The following is a 24319-nucleotide window of genomic DNA, read 5'->3' on the forward strand; positions in this document are numbered from 1 at the left end:
TTTCCATATTAGATTGAGGGCTCCCGTTTAAGTTTCACACAAGGCCCTCAAAATCTCAGGACCAGCCCTGACAACCAAATCAACCCAATCCAACAAGATGAAGACGTTGTAAAAGAAGGCACAGCATGCAGAGCTATATGAAGCAAAGAATTAAGACGAATTTGAAGAAGGCATACTTACAGATGAAGATTCTACATTGAATTCACTAATCTCTATCTATCAGAATTAGAGTCTTTGGATTCACACAGTGTTTGTGTATAGTAGTTGTTAAGTAGAGGCAAGTGCTTTTACCTCAAGTAGGCTTTTAAAAGTATAGTTTGTTAAGTAAAGGCAAGTGCTTTTGCCTCGAGGTTTGATTAGATTGTCTCCGGTTTTGACTGTCATTCCAAAATATATTTCAATGCATAATCTTACTGTTCCAATTGGCACTTGAACTTTCCATCCCAAATAAATATGGCATTGTAATAAATAAATAAAAACATTCATAGATAATTGGCATGAGGCATCATATGGGAACTAGTAGCCATATACATAAAGCATTCACATGTCTTAAAAGAAACGCATAAAAGTTATAAACAACTAGTGAAACAGAAAGGAGTTTCATGGTCTCCTCCACAGAGAATGATAGTAGTTAGGCAGTATCAGTAGAAGTAGCAGTAGAAGTAGCAGTAGCAGTACAAGTAGCAGTAGCACTCTCAGAAGAAGTAGCAGTAGCACCGGTGGGGTAGGTATCACGGGTGGGGCAGATATCATCAGTGGGGGAGGCAACAGCGGCATGCTTCACTACTTTGGTCCGTAACTCGTCTTTCTTGGCACCCACAATCTTGTCCACTACCTTGCCTTCCTTGAGGAAGAGGAAGGTAGGCACTGCATCCACACCCCACTTTTCAGAAACAATCTTCAGTTCATCCACGTACACCTTTAGGAACGTTATTTCTGGGTTCTTCTTAGCCAACTCCGCCAAGATTGGGCCGATCAACTGGCAGGGTCCATAAGACCAAGCCGTGAAATCCACCACCAGCTATTAAATTAAAGACATCAACTTAATGTATTAGTTAATCAAAGTATAAAACCAATTCCACAACCAAAATGTTAAAGGGATGGAGGCACAACCGTACACCTAGGTTTTTAAGCCATTTGCAAATGACAAAACCCCTATCTAGAGTCGAACAAAATTATTTCTATTTTGAAATTTAAGCGCTGGAATACACCCAATTCTTGCTTTTGATTTCAAAATTTGGAACTAAATTTCTAGGCAAAAACAATTTCAATACGGTGAACAAGAAAATAAAAAATTCCCCATTGAAGCTGATCACAGAATACAAAGGGAATATTGTAAGACAATATCTTGTCTTAGCCACGAAATGAGGTCTTCTAATCACATGAGGAGTCAAGGAGTTTGTATTGATCAAGAAGTACTGCTCAAACATATCTGCAGCTACTAGTCTAAGTGCAATTTGATTAGAATACTAGAGCTTTGAGGGTTCGTAGTAGTCTCATATGGATTAAAACAACCTATCCTAATGCAATCTGGTTTGCTTAAGTGTTTCTTGATGGGCAAGACACTTGAGTAAGGTTAACTTTCTTTTTGTTTCATTTTTTTAGTGAAGAAAAAAGAGTGCAAACAAATATAGAAGTGTGATTGGAGATTTGAAAATTAAAATACCAGTTTCTTGTTCTCGTTTCCCTTATGGAGCTGCTCTTCCCATGCCTCAGTAGTGTTGCAGTGGATGACTTGATTTTCTTCAGCCATTTTTTCTTTGCTTTCTCTCTCTCATAGGATTGTGATATTCTCAAGCAAGCTAGGTATTACAAGTTGTTTTTGTTTTTGTTTTTGCGACGAATGTAATGGGCTCAGCCGCAGCGTATATATACAGCCCACAGTCGACCTTAACCAAGAGGTCAGATTTTTAATGTTTATTGTGGAAATGCCATTGCCATTAGGTCGCTGAGGCATTCATATTACGTGACGTGACGCATACCCATATGTTGAGGGAACGTTAATAAATTTTTTTGTTTATTGAGAAAAGTCAAAATGAGCCGGACAAAGGCTCAAAGAGAACATATTTTCCAAATAGATTAAAGTCCAAAAGAGTATAATAAAATAGAATTTGGTCAAATGTTACGTATCTTCCTTTTGTACAATAAAGGCAATTAAAATTAAAATTTGATCCCTTACTTCTAAAAAAGAAACTTCTCTTTAGTCTTTCACTTTGAATTAAAATTTGATCCCATACATTGTTATGCAAATGCAATGGCGAGGAGGGGGATTTGTGGGAGACCACCACCCACCAATTGGCTAAGGCAATGTCCTTTCTCTCTCAAGCTAACCCATCACATTGTTGGTGAGTCCTTACTTAGTTAGGATTTTGGTTACTTACTCATTTATCTAGTGCTATTATATCTTTCCCTTCCACTAAACAAGCCCACATGAACTGGGGACACATGCATTAATTTCCCTACTTGGTAGTGTGAACAGTTAGACCTAGTATATTATACAAAGGCTTTTTTTTATCACAAATGTCTTGTCTTTTTACTTTAAATTAGTTTTATATTACTCCATTTACTTAAGTTTACAATGTAAATAAGGAAGTACCCCCCATTTGGATTCAATTAATAATACTAGAAAATCAAATTCCCAGCAAATCAAAATATGAAAATCCAATTTTAGTATAAGATACAATTTATACCAATATTGATACCTCAATAAGTCAATGTATACTTTATACTAAAATCTCATAAGTTAAGTCATTCTCTCTCCTTAGATTTAGGAGCTCCTAGATCTCCCTATTTTAGGAGCTAGATAGGGAGTATAGTTGGAGGTGTGGTTACAATTAGACCCGGCAATATTGCACACGACCCGTTAACACGACACGAATTCGCACGAAATTATCAGTATTTGGGTTGAGCTTATTGGGTCGGGTTGAAAACGGGTGAACCCGTTAGCCACCCGTTAAGCTAACGGGTCGTTTCGGGTCGAAAACGGGTTAACCCGTTACCACCCGTTAAGAAGGTTAATTTTGTAATTTTGCAAAATATTTTTCTTTTCTTTTCTTCTTCCCCTTTTCTTTCTTCTTTCCGTGTCTTTTTCTTCTTACCTTTTTGTCTTTTTCTTCTTTCCCATTTTCCTTTTTCTTCTTCCTCTCGTTCTTCTCTTCTGCTCTGTTCTTCTCTTTTTCTCTTCTGCTATCTTTTTGTCAAGATTCTCTTCTGCTCTTCTTCTCTCCACTCAATAGACTCCGCCAATCCAGCCACCAGGGATGACTTCGCCAACCCAGCCACCAGGGATCAAGGAGGAGGTATCTAGGTCGGTCCACAGAGGGTGATTGATTCTAGAGTTGTTGGTTTTGGTTCTCTCAGTTAATTTTGAATTTTCTTTCTTCCTCAATTTATTTAGTTGTTAAGTTTTTAAGATATCTGTGAGAGAGAGATATATACTGTTTTGGGGTGAGAGGACTGAAATGAAGAGGGAAAGAGGGAAGAAAAGTTAGGGTTGGGGTTTGGGGGAAAAAAGACAGAGAAGGCGTGTTGGTAGAGAAGCTGTGATAGTTTTTTTTTTTTTTTTTTTTTTTCTTTCTGGTTTATTCTTAACGGGTTAACGGGTCGTGTCGGATATTCGCGAATTGTAACGGGTCGTGTTTGGGTCTAGTATTTGTCACCCGTTAATTTAACGGGTCGTGTTCGTGTCAACCCGTTAAGAAAACGGATTAACCCGTTAACGACCCGAAACCCGTTAAAACGACCCGTTTGCCAGCTCTAGTTACAATGCCTAATAAGAGCATCTACAATGGGCTCCCTAAACCACCATCTTAGACAAATTTTAGGGAGGATTTGAAAAAATACTACTCCAACTATGCTCCCTATCTACCTCCTAAAATAGGGAGATCTCTAGGAGCTTATGGCTTCTTATAATTTAATGTTGCTTTATTTTATGAGTATTTTAAACTTTTAATTAAGGCTAACTATTATATATATATATATATATATATACAGTTATTCTCTTATCCAGATGTCTGCACGTTATTATCGTGCGGATCCTATTGTAAACAGGTAGAAAAACCGAGAGGGGTAGTACAAAATACACGGCGTCCGCACGATAATAACATCCGGATGTCCACATAAGAGAATTTCTGTATATATATATTTATAGAGATGGACCAATTAAAAAATAGTTATAGCATTTATGAGTCCTTAAATTAGAGAGTATATGATTAGAGTTAAAATTTTATAGAGAGCTTCTAAAATAGATTTTATATATTTTAAACTAAATTTTAACTAAAAAATAAAGAGTATAATTGTAAATGCATTAATGTCCTTCACTTAGGAATTGGGATTGCAACACAAAAGTCTTGTTCCAAGGAGAAGGACCAATACCAACCAACTTAATTGTACTAGTAACAATTTAATGCCAAAACTCATCAGCTCAACATCCAATTTGTACTGTATACGTAGACATATAGATCAACATGGTATGATATATCATATGCATGCGTCGGATACGTAGACAATTTGTACTTTATGATATGTTCTCTTTGAGCCTTTGTCCGGCTCATTTTGACTTTTCTCAATAAACGACAAAATCTATTAACGTTCCCTCAACATATGAGTATGCGTCACGTCACGTAATATGAATGCCTCAGCGACCTAACGGCAATGGCATTTCCGCAATAAACATTAAAAATCTGACCTCTTGGTTAAGGTCGACTGTGGGCTGTATATATACGCTGCGGCTGAGCCCATTACATTCGTCGCAAAAACAAAAACAAAAACAACTTGTAATAACCTAGCTTGCTTGAGAATATCACAATCCTATGAGAGAGAGAAAGCAAAGAAAAAATGGCTGAAGAAAATCAAGTCATCCACTGCAACACTACTGAGGCATGGGAAGAGCAGCTCCATAAGGGAAACGAGAACAAGAAACTGGTATTTTAATTTTCAAATCTCCAATCACACTTCTATATTTGTTTGCACTCTTTTTTCTTCACTAAAAAAATGTAACAAAAAGAAAGTTAACCTTACTCAAGTGTCTTGCCCATCAAGAAACACTTAAGCAAACCAGATTGCATTAGGATAGGTTGTTTTAATCCATATGAGACTACTACGAACCCTCAAAGCTCTAGTATTCTAATCAAATTGCACTTAGACTAGTAGCTGCAGATATGTTTGAGCAGTACTTCTTGATCAATACAAACTTCTTGACTCCTCATGTGATTAGAAGACCTCATTTCGTGGCTAAGACAAGATATTGTCTTACAATATTCCCTTTGTATTCTGTGATCAGCTTCAATGGGGATTTTTTTATCTTCTTGTTCAACGTATTGAAATTGTTTTTTGCCTAGAAATTTAGTTCCAAATTTTGAAATCAAAAGCAAGAATTGGGTGTATTCCAGCGCTTACATTTCAAAATAGAAATAATTTTGTTCGACTCTAGATAGGGGTTTTGTAATTTGCAAATGGCTTAAAAACCTAGGTGTACGGTTGTGTCCTCCATCCCTTTAACATTTTGGTTGTGGAATTGGTTTTATACTTTGATTAACTAATACATTAATTTGATGTCTTTAATTTAATAGCTGGTGGTGGGTTTCACGGCTTGGTCTTATGGACCCTGCCAGTTGATCGGCCCAATCTTGGCGGAGTTGGCTAAGAAGAACCCAGAAGTAACGTTCCTAAAGGTGGACGTGGATGAACTGAAGACTGTTTCTGAAAAGTGGGGTGTGGATGCAGTGCCTACCTTTCTCTTCCTCAAGCAAGGCAAGGTAGTGGACAAGGTTGTGGGTGCCAAGAAAGACGAGTTACAGACCAAAGTAGAGAAGCATGCCGCTGATGCCTCCAGCACTGATGATACCAGCCGCACCGGTGCTACTGCTATTGCTACCGCTAAGGCTTCTGAGAGTGCTACTGCTACTGCTACTGGTACTGCTGCTGCTACTCCTACTAAAACTCCTACTCCTACTGCCTAACTTCTATCATTCTCTGTGGAGGAGACTATGAAACTCCTTTCTGTTTCACTAGTTGTTTATAACTTTTATGAGTTTCTTTTGAAGACATCTGAATGCTTTATGTATATGGCTACTAGTTCCCATATGATGCCTCATGCCAATTATCTATGAATGTTTTTTTTATTTTTTTATTACAATGCCATATTTATTTTTTTATTACAATGCCACAGTAATTTCCACCCCCTTGCTGGTGTGATTTGCAGCTGTAAGGATTACATGGGGAAAATTAATAATTGTGTTGTCAGACACATTTATCGTGAGAAAAATTGCGTTGCCGACTGCTTAGCTAAGTCAAGTTACAATGTAGAGCTGGGAGTTCATCTCTTTGATAATGCCCCTGAGTGGGTGAGATCAACTCTTGCAGATGATAGTGCTGGGGTTCACAGAACCCGCCTAGTTTGTATTGATTTGTTTTAGTTGTTGTTCCTGGGGCTTGGCCCCCCTATCTCACCAAAAAAAAAAAAAAAAAGTTCAAGAGCCAATTGGAACAATAAGATGAGTCTTGGCTATTTGCCAACCAATTTCCATAAATGCCTCCTGCCCATTCTTTGTAAATCGGGATCAATTATCCTGCTAATGATGTAAGTTATTTCAAGTCTTTATTCAATAATACTAACCTTGATCAGACATGGCTTCAGTAGGTAGGATAGAGATCTTCTTCTTCTATGCAGTCCTTAAGCTCTTTCTCTTATGGGGTGAGATTTCTGTATGAGTATGTATATCGACTGATAGAGAAGGGACCTCTATTTATATGCATTTACTTAAGTTTCCTGCCCATTAAGAAATACTTAAGCAATCCAGATTGCATTAGGATAGTGTGTTTCAATCCATATAGAATTAGGAATTCTCTAAGTTCTTTTCTTATTAAAACACTCTCTAGAAAAAGAACCGCAGATAATGTTTAAGTTTGCACTCCTAGATCATGTGAATTGCCAAATCCTTATAGGATTAGAAGACCACATTTACGTAAGACAAGTTATTGTCTTACAGTCTCCCACTTGGTCAATAATCACAAAGCAAATTTCACTGATCACTTTAAGGCCTTGTGGAGTTTCAACTAAACAAAATTCCCACCAAGCAACTGTCAGTTTTGGAAAATTATAAGGAATTATCGAGGCATATTGAACATACAGTTATCGAAACCTTTATAATCACACTTAAAATTTTCCAACACTACATGAAGCTTCGATCAAGATTAAAACTTCAGAGTAATCATGAAAAACCTGGAAGTGCTTAATTATATCATGACTACTCTATCGTCCCTGCAAATGACTACCAAGGTCTTGTCTTTGAACAAACAAAGACACAACTGTCATGAACACAAAACCTGTACAGCTTCTCTTTATGCTAGCATTGCTGTCATAAATATGTGTTCAAGCAATTATAAAACAATTCCAGTAATTAAACTGAATATAAAACTTTATTAACCTCAAGTCTGAAATCATCCATTGTAACTCTACTAGTTAAGCAAACTGAAACAGAAACAAAACTAATTAACAAGTGCTGAACCAAAAGAACCAAACTCCCACTGATGCTCCCACTGTTTTAGCCACTCAATTCAGTTGTTAGTCCCATACTAATCACATGTTTATGGAACACACCATTAGGCAATCCTTTTGTGAGTGGATCAGCTATCATGTCGTTTGTGCTGATATGATCTAATGTAGTGTATCTATCTCTTATTTTCTCCTTGACAGTAAAGAACTTAACTTCTAGGATTCTTGAAGCTTTGGTCCTTTTGTTCCCTTTTGCAAAAAGGACTGTTGCACTGTTGTCATTCCAAAGTTGTATAGGTCTGTCAATTGACTCAACCACATTTAGACTAGAGATAAAGTTCTTTAACCACATAGCTTGAGAGGTTGCTTCATAACAGGCTAGAAATTCAGCCAACATAGTTGAAGCAACTGTGAGAGGTTGTTTGATGCTTCTCCATGATATTGCAGCTCCTGCAAAACGAAAAACAAAACCTGATGTTGATTTTAGATCATCTTTGCATCCTGCAAAGTCTGCATCTGCAAAACCTTCCAATTCCAATCTGTCACTTCTTTTAAAAACCAACTTATAACTCTTTGTCCTCTGCAGATATCGCATAACTCTCTTACCTGCAATCCAGTGAGCTTGTCCAGGATTTGATTGGAATCTTCCCAATACACTTATAGGAAATGCTATATCTGGTCTTGTGCAGACCTGCGCATACATTAGACTCCCTACCAGAGAGGCATAAGGCTTGTCAGCCATCTCCAACTTTTCTTGATCAGTTTTAGGTGCTTGGTCTCTACTGAACTTGTCTCCCTTCGAAATAGGCACATCTGTGCCTGCACAATCTTGCATATTAAACCTATTTAATATCTTTTCTATGTAAGCTTTCTGTGAGAGACCTAGCAGACCCTTGCTTCTGTCTCTACTTATCTCAATTCCCAATACATAAGAGGCTTCTCCCAGATCAGTCATGTCAAAATGCTTAGCAAGGAATGCTTTGCAGTCATGCAACATTGACATATTAGTGCAAGCTAACAATATGTCATCAACATAGAGAACTAGAATTATGAAATGACTCTTACTCCTCTTCATGTAAATGCATTCATCCAAGATATTTTCTGTGAAACCATATTGCTTAACAACTTCATTGAACCTTATATACCACTGTCTTGATGCTTGTTTGAGGCCATAAATCGATTTACATAGCCTGCAAACCAGATTTTCTCCCTTCTCTTGAATAAAACCTTCTGGTTGTTGCATGTAGATTTCCTCCTCTAGGTTTCCATTCAAGAATGCAGTCTTTACATCCATCTGGTGTAACTGTAAATCAAAATGAGCTACAAGTGCCATTATGACTCGAAATGAGTCTTTGGTTGAGACTGGGGAGTAGGTCTCATTGTAGTCAATTCCTTCTTGTTGTGTGAATCCTTTGGCAACTAGTCTTGCCTTAAATCTGTCAATCTGTCCCTTTGAGTCTCTTTTGGTTTTGAAAACCCACTTGCAACCTATTGGTTTGCATCCCTTTGGTAAAGGCACTAATTCCCAAACTTTATTCTTTTCCATAGAGCTTAATTCTGACTTCATAGCAGCCCACCAATTTTCACATTTCTCACTCATCATAGCTTGCTTGAAATTAATGGGATCTTCTATACCATTCACATCGTTTTCAGATTCTTGGAGATAGACATGATAGTCATCATGTAAGGCTCTTTTCCTTGGTCTCTGTGATCTTCTCAGTTCCAAGTTTAACTGTGCATTATTTTCTACTTCTGCATTCTCAGTTTCTGGTTGCATGATTTGCTGTTCTTGAACTTGATCTGCTGTTGTCTGTTCTTCTGCATCAGTTTGGTTGTCACTCAGGTTTAAACTTGGTAGGATCACAATTTCACTTTGTGTGTTTGTTTCAACAGAATTCTCAACTTCTGTTATCACTTCATCAAACTCAAAACTTTTATCTTCAATTCTTTCATCTTCAGATTCTATGAACACTGCTCTCTGTGTTTCCACAAACCTGGTTGTGTTTTTGGGACAATAGAACCTGTATCCCTTTGTTTTATCCGGATATCCAATGAAATAACCACTTGTAGTTCTTGAGTCCAATTTCTTTTCCATAGGGTTATAAAGCTTGGCTTCGGCTTTGCATCCCCATACCTTTAAATGGTTTAGGCTTGGTTTCCTTTTGTTCCAGATTTCATAGGGAATTTTGTTCACACTTTTGGTTGGAACCCGATTAAGTATGTAATTGGCTGTTTTCAGTGCTTCTCCCCACAAGAACATAGGTAGATTTGTGCAACACATCATACTCCTAATCATATCCTTCAATGTTCTGTTTCTTCTCTCTGCGATGCCATTTTGCTGTGGTGTTCCTGGATTTGTGTATTGAGCAATTATCCCTTCTTGTTGCAGAAATTTGGCAAATGGTCCAAGGTTTCTTCCACTTTCATCAAATCTCCCATAAAACTCCCCTCCTCTATCAGACCTTACAACTTTGATTTTTAGGTCTAGTTGGTTTTCTACTTCAGCCTTGTAGATTTTGAACATGTCCAAAGAGCTGGATTTTTCTTTGATCAGAAAAACATGTCCATACCTTGAGTAATCATCTGTAAAGGTGATGAAATAGTTAAACCCTTCATGAGTTGAAGTTGGAAATGGACCACATATGTCTGTATGGATTAATTCTAGAACACTTTGACTTCCCACAGCTCCTTTCTTTCTCAAGTTAGTTAATTTCCCTTTTACACATTCAATGCAGACTTCATCTATATCAAAATTCAATGGTGGTAGAACTAATTCTTTGCATAAGGTTTTCATTCTTTCCTTTGATATATGTCCAAGCCTTTTATGCCATGTTTTAAAGTTTTCTGTTTTGATCGGATTGGATTGGATGACATTGATTTCCATTTCTGCTGTTTTGCAATTCAATCGAAACAAGTTATCAACAATACTTGCTTTTCCAACTATCTCTTTATTTCTGAAAATAGAACAACCAAAATCATCAAAGTTCAAAGTGAACTTTGACTTTACAAGCCTAGTAACTGAGATCAGGTTTTTCCTTATAGTAGGAATGTAAACCACATCTTCTAATTCCAAAATAAAACCAAAATCTAATTCAAGCCTAACTACTCCAATGAAGTCTACTTTAACTCTAACTCCATTGCCTACGAACACCTTCACTTCATCCTTGCTTGGCAGCCTCCTCCTTGTTAACCCCTGCAAAGAATTAGTCACATGAATGCTTGCACCACTGTCTAACCACCATGAATTATCTGGGATATTAACTAGATTAGATTCAAAACAAACTAGAACTTGATCTTTCTTACCTTTAGCCTGTTGCTTATCCAACCATTTCTTGTATTTCCTGCAATCCTTCTTCATATGCCCATTTTTCTTGCAGAAAAAGCACTTTAGTCCCACTGGTTTCAAGGCCTTTAAACTATTATTCTCCTTTTCCTTTTCTCTTCCAGCAGCAGCTCCTTTGTTCTTAAATTCCAGATTTTGTTTGGTTTGAACCAGATTCACCATCCTAGCACCTCTTTCTTTTATGATATTGATTTCCTGCTGAACACTTATGGTTATGAGGTCATTCAGTGTCCAATTTTCCTTTTGAGCTATATATGTATCTTTGAGAGACTTAAACTCCTTAGGCAGTGAATTCAAAGCAAAGTGCACCATCATATCCTCATCCACATTCATTTTCAATTCCTGCAACTTAGTCCCTATGTCGATCAGATTCATAATGTGAGCTCTAACACAGCCTTTTCCATCATATTTCATGTCTGTCAGTTGACTCAGCAAGGTACTCTTAACAACTTTCTCTGATTCCTTGAACCTTTGTGCAATAGATTCATAATACTCCTTAGCATGCTCAGATTTAGGGATGCTTCCTTTTACAGATGGAGCCATAGCTCTCTGCATAATCAACATGGTCAATTTGTTTGCCTTTTCCCATCTAGCAAACTTGGTTTTGACTTCTGTAGAGGCATCTGTAGCTGGGGCTTGAGGTGGGTTTTCTTTGAGGACAAAATCATAATCCAGAAATCCCAAAGAGATTTCCAGGTCTTGTTTCCACTTTTGGTAATTCGATCCAGTTAAAGTTACAATGGACTGATAGCTTGAGGAATTAACTGAAACATAATAATAAAATAAATGAACTGTCCCCAATAAATCTTTACTTAAACATTATCAATTTATACCTGTAGGTTATAAACTGAACATGTTCCAAAACACTGGAAATTTTTTAGGTCTGAATAAACTCCCTGTGCAAGAAACTTCTTATCTGTGGATCAAGAAATTTCTTGCAGTTTACACAGTCCTTTTCCATGTTGTTCCATCACAATTGTCATCAATCTGTGCCTTTTCCATCTGTGGATGAAATCAACACAGAAGGCTACGAATTGTGATGCAATTCTTGATCAATCTATTGATTGAAACTGCTGCTGTACCAATTAAACTGCTGTGGCTCGTTCAACTGTTGCAGCTGTAATTTCAGTCTTTGATCAAAAGTCTTATAAGCATGATCGAGCAGAAAACTTGATGCTCTTAATCAAAACTTGATCAAACAGATATGCAATTAGTTTTAAATACATGCTTTATGACTAATGATAAACTAGAAGCTTTAAACGTGATGCAGATTTTATAAAATTCGAAAGATTAGATTATAGAACAAGACCTAGTGCTCTGATACCACATGTAAGTTATTTCAAGTCTTTATTCAATAATACTAACCTTGATCAGACATGGCTTCAGTAGGTAGGATAGAGATCTTCTTCTTCTATGCAGTCCTTAAGCTCTTTCTCTTATGGGGTGAGATTTCTGTATGAGTATGTATATCGACTGATAGAGAAGGGACCTCTATTTATATGCATTTACTTAAGTTTCCTGCCCATTAAGAAATACTTAAGCAATCCAGATTGCATTAGGATAGTGTGTTTCAATCCATATAGAATTAGGAATTCTCTAAGTTCTTTTCTTATTAAAACACTCTCTAGAAAAAGAACCGCAGATAATGTTTAAGTTTGCACTCCTAGATCATGTGAATTGCCAAATCCTTATAGGATTAGAAGACCACATTTACGTAAGACAAGTTATTGTCTTACAAATGAAACCACATGGGTATTGATGAAAGGAACACAACCTGTTTTGCTGGAGGCAAATGGCTATGGCTTTTGATTTAAAGTGAATTCTACTTTTACCTTTCTAGCTTCAAAGTTATCAATTTGGTTTTGAGAACGGCGGTGATCAACTATCTCAAGTCAAGAGATTGTAAATTGGGAAAATAGTAAACCAATTAATCTTTGGTCTTGGATTAAATTACCATTGGTGTTAATTAAATTCCAATTTGTCAAAATTACTTTGGGTAATTGGTTTATTTTTACCCTACCAGCTTTGAACAGTGTTTTCAAAGGCATGCGTAGGTGCGCGTCGAAGCGTGTATCGGACCGCACGTCGGAGCGAGGTGATAGCAAATCGCCTCAGGTGTTCCCTTGTTTAGTTGTTTGCACGCTTAGCGTGTGCGTTGACGGCGAGGTGTATGAAGGCTCTGTAAAGCAGTGCTTTAAGGCTCAACGAGGTGCATCTGCTCGAGGAAGAAGAAGGCGACGCGAGGAAAAAGGCGCATCTACGACGTTGTCGTTTCATAGAGTCCTATTGTTTTTTTTAACGCTTGTTTTGATATTATCTATGCTTTAGCTTTTAACACAGCCCCTGCCCCTCTTTAAAAAGAAACGACTTAGCCCTAATATTTAATAGGGAGCTTCACTAATATACCAAAAATATGGGCTGAAATTATATTAAAAAAACCCCACATGGAATGCACTTTAGAAACACACCCAAAACTCATTTACCACATAAGAAATTGGTGTTCAAGTTCCTATAAATTACGTGATTGCCATTGATCAACTTAAAAGAAGCCCAACACAAAAAAACTTAAAAAGCACCCAAAATAAGCCCAACCTAATTTTATAAATTAAAAAAACCCAAACAATTCATTACAAACAAAACGTCTTGAAAACCGTAGCTTCATTAACGCTTCATGTTTGATTAATGACTGTAATGTTCAACACCTTTACTGTCATGTTGATTAAGGTTGTAATGTTCCAGTCTGGGGTAATAACACTGCTAGTTTACTGTCATGTTGATTAATGGTTGTAATGTTCCAGTCTAGGGTAATAACACTATTAGTTTACTGTCATGTTGATTAATTGTTATAATGTTTCAGTCTAGGGTAATAACACTGCTAGTTTCTTATGACATCACCCCCTATAATGTTCCAGTCTAGGGTAATAACACTACTAGTTTCCTCTGACATTCTATTTCTAATGCATGTCTACCCCTGTAATGTTCCAATCTAAGGTAATAACACTGCTAGTTTCCTATGACATCCTATTTCTAATGCATATCTACCCTTGTAATGTTCCAGTCTATGGTAATAACACTGCTAGTTTACTGTCATGTTGATTAATGCTTGTCATGTTGCTATTTCTAATACATGGCCACCAAAGAAAATATGAAGAAAGAACAAATCAGACCAACTCAAAACAAGCCCAGATTGTTAATACTATTATGTCATAGATTGTCAAACAAAAATGAGATCCATAACTGAAATAGTAACAAAAGATAAATCGATCATCAAAGCTTAAAATACATTCCGAAAATCAACTAAAATTCAAAGAGAAGCACATAATTGAAGCAAAAGATCAAAAATCTCAAGTCGAAACCAAACAACGACGACGACGACAATGATGACGATGACGACGACAACGACGACGACGACGTGGCGAAAGAGGAGTAGAGCTTGAAGATGAGGAGTAGAGCTAAGGGCATCTTATCGAGGTTCATTCAAGGTTCCAAAAAATCTTGAGAAAAAAAAATATAATAGAATAGAAGCACGATTTTAGAATAAGAAATCGAAAGTGAAATATTGAAAATTTTAGATCAAAGATGAAGATTATAGTTGGACCTAAGACTGAGCTTCAATGGAAGCTCCTCTTGCTCCAATACCGAGAAAACACCAGTGAGAAATGAGAAAATGAATCTGATTTGGTTTTTTGGCAAATTTGGTTTTTTGACAGATTTGCTTTAGTTTTTTGGCAGATCTAATTTTTCTCTCTCAAATTCATAGTATAAGGGCAATATATGTATTTTACACACACGAGGGCTCTCGAGTGCATGTGACTAAATCAGACAAGGGCTCTCGTTCTTGCTATTACCCAGTAAGTATTATTTCATCTTTGCTATTTAATGTTCGAGGCACGAGATTTGGCCCAAGTCTAATGGTGCCCTACTGGGCTACGAGATCCTTAAGGTTTGCACCAAATGATGTGTTTCCGACGACGTGAGGATTGATCCTTTGGGGTCGGACATGTACATTGGTGCAGGTATCCCTGAGGGCCCCTTAATTCTTTTGCCAGCCCATTTAGAGTACCTTAGGTTTCCACTTCACCCCCCTTTTTCATGTGCTTTTGTTCTACTTGGGTCTTCACCCCATGCAACTAAACCTAAATTCTTATCTCCGCATATCCCCTTTTTTGGCTATCGGGTTGAAGTGGGGTATGCCCCTTAGCTTTAAGGATTGCATCTACCTCCACGACTTAGCTTGTGTTAGGAGTGAAAGTCACTATTTCTTTTTTACGCATGGGTTAGGTAAAAAGATATTTTCTTGTAAACCCACTTCTACCAAGTACTGGAAAAATCAACCTCTCTTAATTACTGGGGAGTGGGAGCTGCCTAAGATGTCTCACATGCCTATCACATCGATGTTTGGCTCGAAACCTAGTATAATGATTTATGCTTTTAGAATATAATTTATTGTGTTTTTGCGGGTTTGACTAACCTTTTCTCTTTGCAGCGCTTCCTCCGGATAAAAGGTACATCATTCCTGATGATCGGATCGCTTGGTTGGAGGAGAACTTGGTAGGTCAGGAGTGGGACATCACTCACTTTGTGTGACCCTATGACTTTTATCTGTATCTCCATTACTCGTCTCACAGCGATATGTTTCCCGTTCATTTTGGCTGATTTGAACCAACACGAAGTAGATTTGATCAAGAACATTTGTTCTGTCGATGTCGAGCTTTGTTACACCAAGGATTTGGCGCTCCTTATCAGGGCAAGTTTTCAAGAAAATGAGGCTGAGTTAGCTCAGCATAGCAGCTCCGAGTCTGATCATTTAGATATGTCGGCGCGACGTTCACTATCAGTATTAGGCCGTAGGGAAAGGAGATCGAGAAAATAGACCAAGCCATTCGGGTCTGCGAAGAAGTCCCACCATGCTCCGCATGGCGTTTTGGGTTTGAGTTTGCCCAATGCCGCATCCGCCTCGAGTACTCATTCCCATCGACCTCAACAAGTCCCTCGTGTTCCTACTCCTACTAGCTCACTGGGTGAGAATGACTTCATGGCCATGATTGAAGAATCGATGTGGGGCTACCAATCACACTGCATGAGTGCGGTACGCTAATATTTAGGGTTTGTGCCGATGTTGTTCGGTTGTCACGTCCCATTATAGCTGCCTGATGCTCATTTTCTTATATTTTGCAAATAGTTGGAAGCACATCAAGGATTTGAAACTGAGCTTGAAGAGCAGCGGGGAGAGTTGCAAAGCCTGAGAAGCTGCCAAAGCACTGCACTGATCGAGGTTGATCGCCTTAAGCAGGAACTGGTCGATACTTCATGCGATAAGGACATGGAATATCAGGCAATTCAAATACGGTTGGGTCCAAGGTCAGCAGCTCCCTGAGCACTGGTTCGTGGAGGATTCAGATGATTATGACGATGAGTTGGGATTTTATCTCATTGGCTATGAACTTTTTCAGGGCATGCATCCTGATGATCGTCCTCCGATGAATTACCTCCCTCATCCCCTCCAACAGCTTTTCATGGGTCGACGTCGGCCCCTTATGGGTCAATTGGGACCGATGTCCTCGGCGCCGCTCCTAACGCTGCATCGTCCATTGCTGGCACTGGGCTCGTCCTTGGATTCACAGGGTTCATGTCACCTGCTGGATTTTCTACATGTGTTGGGCCTACCTCGGAGACCATTCCCGATATGTTTGATGATGCATCCTAGGTTACTTTATCTTTGTTCACTACTTGTTGTATTTTTCACTCAGCTTTATCTTTGCTTTTGTGTACTTAATTATTTCAGATGCGCTCCCAAAATTTTAGACTCGTTACCAGACTTTATGAGTTATTCTTCTCATTTGAATTTTACCCTGAAGATAATTACTTGAGACTTAGCGTGGTGGTTTTTCAAACCCAACCAAGGGATAAAGCCTTCCAAGCATACTCATGGTGTAATAACCCAAACCTTAATTAATTCTTAATTATTAATTTAATATAGAGAAAGACAATTTTGCCCCTATAATATTTTATTTGGTTTACGGTTGACTTTTTTATCGAGAAAGAAGTTGAAAATTTCAAATGCACTGTTGCGTAGAGCGCGACAAAACGAGTCCGTAGACACGTAGTGGACTCGAATCGGAAACGTAACGAAGAAAATACGAGCAAAATACATTGAGGGGTAAAATGGTAATTTGCCAGGTCAGATTTTAAATAAAAAAAACCATCTCCCTTTCTCTCTCCTCACACACACACACACACACACACACACACACACACTCTCTCTCTCTCTCTCTCTCTCTCTCTCTCTCTCTCTCTCTCTCTCTCTCTCTCTCTCTCTCTCTCTCGCGATACCCCGGTCTGGTTTTTCCATCAGCCCTCAAGCCACCCAGCCACCACCACACCCACCGGACCGCCCAACTCTCGCCGTCGCAGCTCGATCGTTCTCCTACCGCCACGAATCGTCGGAGAAAACCAGATTTCTGGCCGATTTTGCTGTCAAACTTGTTGTCGATTTCTCTCTCCTCCGGCCACCAATCTAGGCATTAGAGGTATGGATTTCTAGCTATTTTTCACGTTCTAGCTGGTTGTTGGGTAGGATTTAAAAGATTTTGAGGTTTGAAGGATTAATTTTCAATTTGAAATCTGGCCGATTTTGGGATCGCAATTCCGGCCATTTTCGGTCACTTTTTTGGGTAGGTCCAAGAAAAAAAGTGATTTTCCAAATTAGGTGTTTTACTTAGGGTAGGAGTTTGGGCCTGTGGTTTGGAAAATTTTCGACCACCAGAATTTACTATGCACACCCACGCGCTGCCGGCGCATGGGCCAGGTAGCGGGGACCACTTCAGGTCCTAGAATGATCCTCGTGTCCTCACGAGCGCATAGGAACTTGCGAATTTCAATTGGGACAACGTTTGAACCCCGATTGGATCTCGCTTATTGCCCGATTTTCGGGTTCAATACGTTTGGACCGTTGGATCATAGTTAATTCCATATATGTTGATCTAGACTTTTTCAGGATTGTATAAGATTCGACGGATCGGAAATCGGAGTCCTAGATACTTCGAAAATGCCAACCCTAGGGCAAGGATTACGGAAAACCGTCTGTCCGCTTGATCGTGAGATCGTGAGCAATCCGACCGTCCGATCATGACCAAACTTTTGGGACATGTGTCCTAGGAATATGGGAACCTCTAGGAACTTTCAGATCATAATTTTGAGGTCGTGGACCGCACGGGGTCCCGGGTTGACTTTTTGGAACTTTGTCGCTTTTGAGTCCCAAGTTAATTCTAAACCATTCCAAATGAGAGAAAAGCTATTGTGGGCATATGAATGACCTTCAAATTGGTGCACGCACTTTTAGGAGCCGGGAGTCAGGGTTTTTAATTTAATATTATATTATTGAGCAGTTTTATTAATAAAATATTATGATGATTATTCAAGCACCCGGGTGCAGATTGACCCGCAAGAGGGACCTTTGAAAGGTCCAGCTAGCTCGGACCAGCAATGAGTGGACTGTTTGTTTTTATAAATGAGTTTATGCAATTTAATTCCATTATTTGATCTTGAATAAGTTTATTTAAATCGATCAAAGTACAGGAGAGACTCTGCCGAATGTTTAGCAGAAGTTGAACCAAGAGGTTAAGGAAATTTGACTAGAAGGACAATTAGGTCATTTATGCCCGGCACCTGCTAGGTGTCGGACATGAACAAGGTTCGGCTCGGATTCCAAATCGGAATTTGGGTCCGATCTTATCACAAGGTCTTTCCAAGGTGAATAGCTATTTTCAAATTCAAAAATAAGGGATTAGATATCCTATCATCCCCGTATTACGGCCTTATCAGGCGTCCCTCATTGAGCTACGTCTCTTGGTAAGTCACTATATAAAGGGTCATTCGATTTTTAGGTGAATGTACATATCCCACTCATGGCTCACAGGCGCAAGCCGAAACTTCACTTTCGCCTTTGCGCTGATGTACCAAAAAAAGGGAGATTCTCCTAGAAGGAGGTCTTCGTCGAGGAGGAAGTCCTCGAAGAGAGATTCCAAGAGCCCTAACGAAATCATTGAGATATGCTCTCGGGACTCTCCTTTCGACTCTCCGGCGAATGTTTCAGATTATTCGGCGATCCTTCTTCGAATTTGTCTTAATTCTTTGCTTCATATAGCTCTGCATGATGTGCCTCTTTTTACAACGTCTTCATCATGTCGGATGAGGTTGATTGGTTGTCAAGGCCGGTCCTGAGATTTTGAGGACCCTGTGTGAAACTTAAACAGGAGCCCTTAATCTAATATGGAAATATTTATATAAAAAATTTGCCATAAAATAATTTTTTTAATAACTAAAATTCATCATATATTAGCATGCAATAGCAATCATAAATAACATTCATAAAGTTTTAATATTTCAGTTTGAGAAAATGGAAGAGGAAGAAGACATGAACTTTTTTTGTTTCGTTTTGAGCGGGTGAAAACATACACTCCAATTTTTTTTGTTTGATTGAAGAAAGTTTGTACATATTACTTTGAATACAACTATTGAAATGTAAAAAAAGGAGTAGAAATGTAAAAATACAACTATTGAATGACACAGTATGGATAGCCCCCCTGTTGGTTGTAATTCCGGTTGAACAAACAGCTTCAACTGATAGCCGCTTGAGCACATTCGGGCATGGATCTGTCCCCAAGATACTATTCGATACAGTAACTAAGCAACTCTCACGGCTGATACAATTCTGCTAAACACGTAAAGGGATATTAATAAATATGTATTTATCAAACGAATATGCATCTGCGAGTTCACTATACAAGTACGAGAGGTGAAAACATTGTAGTTCACTCCACAATGACATGAGAGTTGGTCGCATGACACGTTCCTTGGTGGAAACTCCCACAAGTTGCAGTAGGTAGGAGTTCCAATACTTGCAAACTTAATAATGCTTGAGATAGACTGCCCCGGCAAACACTGCAGATGAACCTGGGCCTGGTGAAGCGTTTCGATTCTTCATGGCTGTGTCGATATCAAAATTTTCAGCGTTTGGGTGGTGTACTTGTAAATCAGCACAAACCCCTGTCACTGATCTCTTCACCAGGGTTATCTTTGATGGATCCCCACCGAGTTCCTCAACCACTACCACCAGACTTTATGTTGGCTTTAACCAGGACCCAGGAACATGGTACCTTGAAATCCTTACCTTATACCATTTCAACGTCTGTTTGGTTCGGGTAGCTAGTGACCCTCGGATCCAATCAACTGATGACCCTCCACTTGGAGAGACCAAATCCATTGCTTCTCCTTTAATAAGGCCAACCTGTTTGGAAGATTTTCCTTTGAGATTAAAACCACAGAAAAAAGGAAGAAGAAAAAAAGAGATGGAGATAGTTGTGAGTGGCCAAAATGGATTTGAACTTAAAGGATTTACCATATTCATCAATGGGAGCATCATAGTCATAACTGTGGTTGTAAACTTGTAATGAATGGGCCTCCAGCAGTGCGTCCAAAGTTTGGTTCCTCCATGATACTGCCATAAACCATAGGGTATACTGCCGATTTACCCCTGAACTTGTACATAATTCTCAAATTATCCCCTGACCTTTTTTTTAGCGAATTAAGGGCTCGAATTAAATTTATTATCAATATTCCCCCTACTAGGCGTGGGCACGGTCCGGTTTGGTCCGGTTTGACCCTCAAACCACGGCCGAACCAATTAAATTTTCACGGTCCGGTGTGGTTCGGTTTCACTTAAAATCAAAATGAAAACCAAACCAAACCAAACCATTCATAATCGGTTTGGTGCGGTTTGGTTCGGCCGGTTTAGGCATAAAACAACATGTCTTCCAGTAACATGCAAATGCTGCCAAAGTAACAAAGTTAACATGAAAGTTAACCAAATTTCCAGTAAACTAAAGTAACATGAAAGTTAACCAAATTTCCAGTAAAACAAAGTTCAACATACAATCCCACATTTGCATACAAATAGAAATAAGCTTCAATGGCTGCCAATTGATTAATACAAATCAAACCAAAAATAAGCATCAATGGCTGCCGTATCGTTTTTTCTGTAAGAACTTTATCAGAGCCATGCGAGTGTTATGGCTCATTTTCTTAGACTCTAATGCTGCACCCTCTTCAGATTCCTGTAGATGCACTCTCTTCAGATTGCAGCAACAACCACCACCTTCGAGTCTGACTCAAATTCATCCATTTTTGTGAGCAACTACAAAGACAGGAACAGTTTTTTTTTTATGAGAAAAATACCTTAATTGACACTAATAGAAAGTAAAAACGTACATACAAAGTACAAGGTGTTCACTGAAATCCAAATGTAAGATCGAAAAAAAAGAATACCAAAAAGCACAATAATGTGGTTATTACTGCCTTATACTGTTCTGCATAATAGCAAGGATAGAAACAGGTAATATCAAAGCACTTAAAGCTGTAAGCCATATCACTTGTGCCCAATTTCAGAATTGAATTATGAAAAGTATACAATGGAGTAAATACTAAATCACATTAAAACAAAACCAGAAAGAATAGAACAATCCTTAACAATAAGATATTTTGGGGAGGAGAATTCATACGGTGTATGAGAATCTTGAACAAGGATGCCATCAATCTACCATGACTTTCACGTTGAATTAAGTATAAAATACCTACACCAGATACATCATAAAATTATTGCAACATCAAGATAACCAAAACAAACTCGAACAATTAAAAGTAATATTATTGCACCAAAAATAAATTTGTGCAGCATTACTGCTTTCACAAACCTGTATGAAGCTGCATGAGTATATGTCCAAGGGAACTTGAAAGAGCTGTGAAAGATCCACGTTTAGAAGATTCCTTGAATTCTGCTACCTGTAGAAAAATTGAAGCAACACCCACATATCCCTCTCCCAATCTAATTGAAGACCCATTAATTTATAGAGAGAGAGAGAGAGAGAAAAGACGAAATGAAGACCCACACATCATCATCACCATCGCATAACCCACTAGAAAAAAGACGAAATGAAGAACCTCTCCCAATCTAATTGAAGACCCATTAATTTACACAGAGAGAGAGAGAGAGAAAAGACGAAATGAAGACCCACACATCATCATCACCATCGCAGAACCTACTAGAAAAAAGACGAAATGAAGAAGACCCATATTTATAAAACCATCAAGTATACAGAGAGAGAGAGAGAGAGAGAGAGAGGTTACACTGGGGAGACGACGAAGAGGCCAAAGGTGATGACATTGTCTGCCAAAGGTGATGAAGATGGAGATGAATGATGCGATGAGATGAGAGTAGTGAGTGTTGTGTTGTGTGCGGCTAGGGTTAGGAAACGAAGGAAAGGCTGAGAGAAATGTGAGGGAGAGATAGAGAGAAACAGATCCGTGAGTTTTAGTTTTGGCTTTTGGAGTCCAATCATGTGCGGTATGGTGCATGATAACAATTACAAATAACCACTCAAATCTTGCCACATGTAAAATATATTTAACAAATAATAAATTTATTTTTAATCAGTCCGGTTCGGTTTAGGACAGTTTACAAAATGCTCAAACCGCAGCCGAACCAAACCAAACCGGTTCGGATCGATTTTTGAAACTGTTGACTTTTTCTTTGGTCAAACCCAAACCAATATAATCGGTTCGGCCGGTGTAACCGGATCGGCCGGATTGATGCCCACCCCTACCCCCTACCGTCAAAATTCGAAGATTTCATCCATTAATCCGTCAATTTGAGGGTTATTTTGGTCATTTCAAGTTTGGTAGGGTTGGACAGTCACCATCTACATGTTCATATCTCCCTCAGCCCCCTTCCCCTTCTTGGACCTGCAACAGCCCCACCCCACCCCACCCGCCCTCCACTCCATTGCCTAGCCCTCCTAAACAAAGTTTCGCAGCACACCCATCCCTCCCAAAATAAAAATAAAAATTTAAAAAAATTGTGACTATCAACCAGACCCATACCTGCAACCCACGACCACCTCAAGCACAAAATCAAACCTGATATCTCCCTCAGCCCTCTTCCCCCTTCTTGGACCTGCAACAGCCACACCTCACCCACCCTCTGCACCATTGCCTAGCCCTCCTAAAAAAAATTCACAGCACACCCATCCCTCCCTCAAAAATAGAAAAAAAGAAAAAGAAAAAGAATTGACCCATACCTGCAACCCATGACCACCTCAAGCACAAAATCAAATCTGAAATGCCCAATTTCTCTTTCTTTCTCTCTTTTTACCCAACCCCTGACAGCCACAACCACCCTCACCTCAATCTCTTTACCCAACCTCTCAAATTCAAACGGCCATTGGAGCTTCATGAATCATGATAATTCCCAGAAGCCACTTGTGCCAATCAGAAACATAGAACATAGAGTAGAGAAAAAGAAGCACAAACCCTGCTGATCGGTTCATAATTGTATATCATTTTGTACCCTTCTAGCTTATGATTTGGTTATGTTTTTGAGTTAAACTTGTGCTTTTAATCCTTTTTGTGTTTATCTTTCAGTTCATTGAGCTTTAGGTAATAATGATGGCTTTAGAGAGCATAATTCATGCAATTCAAGCATGTTAAGGCCTAATTTGGATGAATGGATGAAGAGCTTAAAGACAAACTCATTTTGGCTACAGCCCCCTGCTAGTCCAGTTCCGTAGGTCATATTGCAAGCTTTGTTTCAACAACCTACACAGCTCGGATGAGGCAGAATTCTTCATGAAAGTTGTTCCAATGGGTGTGTACTATAACATATCCAACATTCAGCCCCATTGGATAAATCTGGAGTCCGTTACCTAGCAAACACAGAACCATGCTCAGGATGGATCTTATCAGCGCGGAAAATGAGTTAGCAATTTGTTTCGGCCTTAACTTCTTCCTCCGACCTTGGATTGGCCCAAATAACATATGGCTGGAAAGAAGACATTCTGAACTTCAAGTTTGAGTGCTTAAAGTCCTAATTTGATTAAGAGAAGCCCAAGTTGTAAGCCCTTGAAGTTTCTGGTCATGCTGACCTCAGCATGTGCTGGTTGGATGCTTGGTCATGGTGAGCTAGGTATGAGCTATCATTTCTGGTTGGAAGCTTGGTCATGGTGACATGATGATGAGCTAGGGCTGCTGGTGGGATCTATTGGTGAAGTGCATCAACCAATTCAAGATTTTCTAATACAAGTGCATCACCCAATTTAGATTTTCTAATACAAGTGCATCAACCATTTCAGATTTTATAAAACAAGTGTTGTATGCATTAGCCATATTGAATTCAGATTTTCACTTCCCCTAGGCCTATAAATAGGGAAGTTCTCTAAGCTTGTAAACACACCCCAAGGGGGGGAGCTCTCAAACACTTCTCTAGAGCTCCCTTCCCTTCTCTCCCTCAAATTCTCTTAGTTTCATTTTCTAGTTTTCAATTGTAGTAATGAAATATTTGTGCTGAAATTCTCCTTTCCAAGTTCTACTTAATTTTCATTGTTATGTAAATTCTTTTCTTTAGTTTCAAGTTTGATTAGTTTCCAAGT

At 38.8% G+C, this 24319-nt stretch overlaps 2 protein-coding genes and 1 long non-coding RNA gene across 5 annotated transcripts; 1 reads left to right on the forward strand and 2 right to left on the reverse strand.

Moving 5' to 3' along the window:
- Window positions 1-528: 528 nt before the first annotated feature.
- Window positions 529-1825, reverse strand: LOC110771583 (thioredoxin H-type-like). The gene is made up of 2 exons (XM_021975906.2): window positions 1667-1825; window positions 529-1021 (listed from the first exon to the last, which is right to left on the reverse strand). Exons 1-2 carry the CDS (start codon window positions 1751-1753, stop codon window positions 632-634), a joined length of 477 nt encoding a protein of 158 aa, XP_021831598.1. The 5' UTR covers window positions 1754-1825; the 3' UTR covers window positions 529-631.
- A 2904-nt stretch (window positions 1826-4729) lies between these two features.
- LOC110771580 (thioredoxin H-type-like) lies at window positions 4730-6144 on the forward strand. The gene is made up of 2 exons (XM_021975904.2): window positions 4730-4923; window positions 5571-6144. The coding sequence occupies exons 1-2, from the start codon at window positions 4837-4839 to the stop codon at window positions 5958-5960; spliced, it is 477 nt and encodes a 158-aa protein (XP_021831596.1). The 5' UTR covers window positions 4730-4836; the 3' UTR covers window positions 5961-6144.
- A 14586-nt stretch (window positions 6145-20730) lies between these two features.
- LOC148297928 (uncharacterized) lies at window positions 20731-22215 on the reverse strand. 3 transcript variants are annotated; one of them, XR_015836512.1, is made up of 4 exons: window positions 22023-22215; window positions 21590-21934; window positions 21398-21469; window positions 20731-21033 (listed from the first exon to the last, which is right to left on the reverse strand). It is a non-coding gene; the product is annotated as an uncharacterized LOC148297928 (long non-coding RNA). The 3 variants fall into 3 exon arrangements; XR_015836511.1 differs by having other exon boundaries at window positions 21590-21937; window positions 22023-22214; XR_015836510.1 differs by having other exon boundaries at window positions 21590-22201.
- Window positions 22216-24319: the final 2104 nt, after the last annotated feature.

This window comes from Prunus avium, chromosome 1, assembly GCF_965620075.1.
Source record: "Prunus avium chromosome 1, drPruAviu1.hap1.1, whole genome shotgun sequence".
Taxonomy (NCBI): Eukaryota; Viridiplantae; Streptophyta; class Magnoliopsida; order Rosales; family Rosaceae; genus Prunus; species Prunus avium.